Below are 6,026 nucleotides of genomic sequence, written 5' to 3' on the forward strand. Positions count from 1 at the left end.
ATCCCAGGGTCCCCCCAGTCCGACCTCGACCCCCACCATGCCCAACATTGTGTTGGAAGGTGGCCCCGAGGTTCTGGAGCTGTGAAAACACAGCCCCCAGGGCCTCTGCCCAGCTGTTCAGCCCCATCCAGCCTGCCCATGCTCGTCCTGGGCAGCTGCTCCCCTGGTTATCACAGGCCAGCATGAAAAATTGTTTGGAGCCCTGAAGCAATCTGGTTTAATTTAAACCTTCCCCAGGACACAAGCTCTGGAAGGAATCCACTGGTAAAACGACACCTTGGGCAATGGTCAGGGTTTTATTACCAGTTAAATCCAAGGATGGGGAAAGGGGGAGGAGCAGACACAGCCATCAGATCCCAACTGCTATCGATTTGGGATTTCATGGCATGCCTCTCCTTCTGCTTCATGCTGGAGACCTAGGAATTCGCCTTGGGAGAATGCAAGGAACACAGCAAATACATCCAATTCTGTTCAACAGTTATTTATTAACCCCTTCCAGTCTGACCTCAAACCGAGTGATGCCGAGTAAGAGGGAACCCAGCCCCAGGCCCTGCACTCAGAGAACCCCTGAAACTGGGGGAGACAGAGCCAGAATGAGCCAACCTCAGTGTGGCCAGGACAGGTTGGAGGAGCCAGAGACCAAGAGACCTGGGAAATAGGGGAAAGAGATTTCTGGAAGAGGATACAGCTTGAGCAGAGGCAAGAAAGCAGGAAGAGCCCGAGGTGTGTTTGTGGCAACATGGGCGAAACAGGTCCCGGCAACTATGGGAAGCCCAGCCTCACCCTTAGAAGGTGGGATTATTTGCTAAGTGGGGTGCGGCGTCCTGCCAAGCCTTGCCTCCCCACCCCGCCCCCAGCCCCAGGCTTCAAGGGGACCTGGCCACCACTAGGAGCATTTGGCCCTTCAAGGCTTTAGGGCCAGCACAGCGTGTGTCATTGCGGAAGAACATCTTGCCTTCGTTGGCCACCAGCCACTCAAAGAGGTCATCCAGTTTCCGGTCGCAGATCCAGGGATTACCTGAGAGGTCAAAGCCATCCTTCATGTTTCCGGCAGCCTTCCCCAAGGACATCCAGAGCCCCTTGGGCACGGTGGTCAGCAAGTTGTTGGAGAGGTCCAGCATGTCCAGCTTCTGCAGACCTCGGAAGGCGCCGGCTGCCACCGTGGCCAGCCTGTTGTTGTTCAGGAAGAGGTAGCGCAGTTTTGGCTGGTGCACCAGAAGGCCCTTTCCGAGCTCCTGCAACCTATTGCCCTCGAGGTGCAGCCGTTCCAACCTCAAGGGGCCGCTCAGAAGGTCAGGGGGCAAAGTCTGCAGCTGGTTATTGCCAAGATCAAGGATGAGCAGGTCGGTGAAATTGGCCAGCAGCCCAGGGGGCAGCGTCTGGAGCTGGTTCCCGGATAGGTCCAGATGCCGCAGGGCTTTCAGGCTGTGCAGCCACGAGGCCTCCAGAACTTTCAGCTGGTTTTCCTTCAGCACCAGGGTGTGGAGGGCAGCTGAGACCTGGAAGAGGCCAGGAGGCAGCCGGGTCAGGGCGTTGCGGGTCAGATCAAGCACCTTTAGCTGAGGCACAGGCAGCAGGAACTTGGCGGAGAGGTCCTCCAGCTGGTTGCTGGAAAGGTGCAGTTCCTGGAGGTTAGGGATGCCCTGGAGGGTGTTGGCAGGCAGCTGAGTCAGGTTGAAGAACTCCACGGCCAGGTAGACGGTGTCAGCTGGGAAGTAGTGGGGGAGTCTGGCAGGTGGTTGGCAGGAGATGGAGCTGCCGTTACCCGAGTGGGACACCAGGCAGGCGTCTGGATTTGGGGTGACCCCCTGGGCTGAGACCACAGATAACAGCAGCAGGAAGAGGATTCTAGAAAGATGGGAGTCCCAGCCTATTGGGCTGCAGGCAATGACAGAAAGTGCTTAATAAGTTAAAATAATGATATTATATACCCAGCAAAGTGAAAATATACCCAGAATCTGCCTGCTTCTTCCCACCTCTACTTTCACCCGGCCTCATTGCTGGCCTGGACTAGTGTAGTAGTCCCCTCCTCCTCCTCTCCTGGCTTCCACCCTCAACACCCACCCCCCCGCCACAGCTGCCAGAAGTAGCTCCTGTTCCAGGAAGAATTCTATGAAACCTGAGTTTCTTAGTCTGACCCCTACATACTACCCTTCCCCATTGTCAGCCCAGCCCCAATGGACTATTAATTATTTGCAGTCCAACTTGCTAATTTCTTCTGCTCTCACTTGTTTTCTGGGTCATTTCTTGTCTCCCTGGCTCCATGTTTTGACGGCAGAGCCTATGAACTCTTACTCGTCCTGCAAAACCCCAACTCCAATGGCCCCCCTTTCCACAAAGCTTTCTCTGACCCGCCCAAGCAGAATTCTCAGTTTCCCCATCTGGGCTGCTCCTCTTTCTGTCTAGCCCTGTCTAGGTTATCTGTGCCCAGCCCCATCTTGCTCCAAAGTTCTGGACTCCAGATACAGACAGGACTCTGAGCATGAAAAGTGCATCCTGCCTTGTACAGGTCTGGAGGGAGGCATTTGGTTTTGGGATGGCGAGATTTACAGTTGGTACTGGAACCCTTCGAGAGCTGGGGCTTCTGTTCCTCCCGGTCCCTCCAGCAGTAATGCCCTAGCCCAGCAGCCCTAGAGACCACCTGAACATCCTTGGTTACTACAGCCCGTGGACTACCTGGGCCTTCTGCAGGGAGTGTGTGTATGGGAATGAGTCTGTCCATAGACGGAGCCTGAGTGTCAGTCTGTTCCAGCCTGCAGGCCTACGTCTGGCCCTGTGACTTCAGTGGGTCAGACGGAATGTCCATGGATCTCTGCACTGCCTGGTGTCCAGGCCTGCCCAGGGTGGGCGGGGTGGGGACATACCTCTGTTTTCGCTCTAGGCTCCAAGAGGACATGGCGGCCTCTCTCTTTTCCATCCAGGTTCCCTTGGTCTGGTAAGGTGGCCTTATACCTGCCTGGGCTGGGGACAGGGGCACCAGCCATTGGGAAGTCTCCACCCACATCCTGTTCCCGTTAGGGGCTGGACCTGAGCCAGGCAGGGGAAAGGGAAGGGTCAGGATTGCAAAATTGCTTCCTGACAGAGTGAGGACAGAAGGTGGGCTGCCCACCGCCTTCTCGACCCTGTTTCTACCTAGTTTTTCTTTCCCCTGAGTCCTGCTTTTGGGGAGTGGGTACCCAAGAGTCTCTGAGGCTGAGTCCCCACTTCCCCCAATCTAGGAATCAAGGGTCAAGTTTGTAAGGCGCCAGTCTGTCCTGGGGGATGGGGACAACTCTTTGAGCAAGAGGTACTATTTATAATAAATTTGAGCAACCAGGAAGCTCAGTGAAGAGAACAAAAACACACTTGTCTTATATTCATGACATATTCTTAATTTTTTTTTAGTAAAATAATTTTTAAAAAAAGAATTCAAAAGCAAGTGATGCTAAAAGTCTCCACAGTCTTTGAACAATGGTCTGGGAGGGACTAAACCTGGTTCTGAATCCCAGCTCTTCTGTGACTGCTCTGTTCTGTGAACTTGGGCAAGTGGCGTAACTTTTCTTAGCCGCAGTTCCCCTATCTGTGAAGCTGAACTCAGTCTCCGAGAGCCCCTTCCATTCTTTCTTTCTTCAGCTGAAGCTGATGTGCTATTTGTTTTGGACTTTTCTCATCTCCTAATAAGTGCATCTGAAGGCTCACACTTCCCTTTGAGAACTGTTTGACTGCAGCTCACAGGTTTGGCTATTCAGTCCTTAAATTCTTGTTGAGTTCTAAACATTCAGGTGTGACGTATTATCCTTATCCGCATGCCTGGCTATGGCCTCTTTTTCCCAGCCCAATCTCTGAAGGGTTTTGTCCCTATTCAGCTGTGAGGATGACTAAGCATTCTGTCTTAGTGGACATACGGGCTGAGAGGGAAACACACAGGCTGGCATAGACCGGCACAGATAAAGAAAGACAGATAACCACCTGCGTGAAATACACGGACATACATAGTGACCGAGAGACAGGGAAAAACACATAGACCCAGAGACACAGACAGGGCAGGACACACAGGAGAGAACAACGTATCTGCAGAGATGGACACACAAAAACAGACACACACACAAACAGGAAAAGGACCTGAGTAGACGTTTTTCCAAAGAAGACATACAAATGGCCAACAGGTACATGAAAAAGTGCTTGACATCACTAATCATCAGGAGAATGCAAATCAAAACCACAACGAGATGTCACCCACACCTGTTAGGATGGCTTCATCAAAAAGACAAGAGATAAGAAGTGTTGTGAGGGTGTGGAGAAAGGGGAACCCTTAAAAAAAAAAAAAGAAAAAAGAAAGGGGAACCCTTGTGCACCACTGGTGGGAATGTAAATTGGTGCAGTAGGGAGTTTCCTCAAAAAAAAATTAAAAATAGAACTACCATATGATCTGGCAATCTCACTTCTGGGTATGTATCCAGAGGAAAAGAAACCAGTAACTTGAAGAGATATCTGCCCTCCCGTGTTCATTACAGCACTATTCACAATAGCCAAGACATGGAAACAACCTAAGTATCCATTCACAGATGCATGGATAAGGATGTGGTGTATATATGCATAATGGAATATAATTCAGCCATAATCAGGAAGCAAATCCTGCCCATTTGGGACAACATGGATGAAACTTGAGGGCATTATGCAAGTGAAGTCAGGCAGAGAAAGACAAATACTGAGTGATCTCAGTTATGTAAAATAACCAAATTCATAGAAACCAAGAGTAGAATGGTGGTTGTCAGGGACTGGGGGGGTGAGGGAAAGGGAGAGATGTTGGTCAAAGGATATAGACTCCCAGCTCTAAGATGCCTAAGTCCTGAGGATGTAATGTACAGCGTGGTGATTAGTTAACAAGACTGTACAGTATACTTGAAAGATGCTAAGAGAGTAGATCTTAAATGTTCTTACCACACACACACAAAGTAACTATGTGAAGTAATGGATGTGTCAAGCTTATTGTGATAATTATCTTACCATATATATCAAACATATCAAATCATCGAGATATGCACGAGAAACCTACACAATCTTATATGTCAAATATATTTCAATCAAGCTGAAAACAGACACACAGGTACAGGAGGAGCTGCTAGATGCCATCATGGTGTTTTGTGTTTCTTTGTTTCAATCAGTCTCCCCATGGTAAGCGGTGGACAGGGGTTCTGTCCTGCTCATTGTTCTATCCCCAGAGCCCAGCACACAGTAGGTGCTTAATCGACATGGGCCGGAAGAGTTGTGAATTGTAGTGACATAATGCTAAAGTGATCTCTTAAAGTGAAATCAGATCATGTCCCCTGCTTAAAACTCTATGATGGCTTCCTGTCCCACTTAAAATTCATAAGGCTGGAGGGAGCAGGGAGTGGGGAGTTAGTGTTTCATGGGGACAGAGTTTCAGTTTGGGAAAACCAGAAAGTTCTGGAGATGGATGGTGGGGATGGCTGTACGACAGTGTGAATGTGCTTAATGCCACTGAGCTGTGCACTTAAAAATGGTTCAAGTGGTAAATTTGATCGTATATGTTATTTACCACAATTAAAAAAAAAAATTGTACTCCTCACTGGTGAGGCCCTGCCTGCCTGGGGCCCTGTGCTCCTCTCCCTCCTTATCTCCAGCTGCTCGCCTTTCATTCACCTAGTGTGGCTGCTCCAGGCATACTAATGGCCTGGGCCCTCCGCCAAGCTTCCTACCTACCACAGGGCCTTTGCACTGGCTGTTCCCTCTGCCTAGAACACTCTGCACATCTCCCCACAGCTGCTCCTTCTAGCCCATCTTATTTCAGCTTACATGTCACCTCCTCTGGCAGGCTCTCCTCAACTCCCCGCCACCATACACAATCACCCCCTACCTAACACATTATCTGGCTTTTTCTTTATTACACATATCGCTAATTCAAATCAAGTCCTAATTTGCTTTTATGTGGTTGGTCTTTCCCATTAGGCTGCGAACTCCATGAGGACAGGGGTCTTTGTCTCCACACAGTAGGTGCATAATAAATTTTTGCTGAAGGACCAGAG

The 6,026-nt window shown here is 50.0% G+C and overlaps 1 protein-coding gene across 1 annotated transcript; it reads right to left on the reverse strand.

The window, feature by feature from the left end:
* Nucleotides 1-465: 465 nt before the first annotated feature.
* Nucleotides 466-3,002, reverse strand: LRG1 (leucine rich alpha-2-glycoprotein 1). The gene is made up of 2 exons (XM_004277227.4): nucleotides 2,865-3,002; nucleotides 466-1,878 (listed from the first exon to the last, which is right to left on the reverse strand). Exons 1-2 carry the CDS (start codon nucleotides 2,915-2,917, stop codon nucleotides 867-869), a joined length of 1,065 nt encoding a protein of 354 aa, XP_004277275.1. The 5' UTR covers nucleotides 2,918-3,002; the 3' UTR covers nucleotides 466-866.
* Nucleotides 3,003-6,026: the final 3,024 nt, after the last annotated feature.

Source organism: Orcinus orca, chromosome 3, assembly GCF_937001465.1.
Source record: "Orcinus orca chromosome 3, mOrcOrc1.1, whole genome shotgun sequence".
NCBI classification, from domain to species: Eukaryota; Metazoa; Chordata; class Mammalia; order Artiodactyla; family Delphinidae; genus Orcinus; species Orcinus orca.

Coding starts and splice junctions, on each gene's coding strand:
- LRG1 (XM_004277227.4), bottom strand. CDS start 2,917: ATGGAAAAGAGAGAGGCCGCCATGTCCTCTTGGAGCCTAGAGCGAAAA. Junction 1,879..2,864: donor AGCCTAGAGCGAAAACAGAG/GTATGTCCCCAC, acceptor CATTGCCTGCAG/CCCAATAGGCTGGGACTCCC.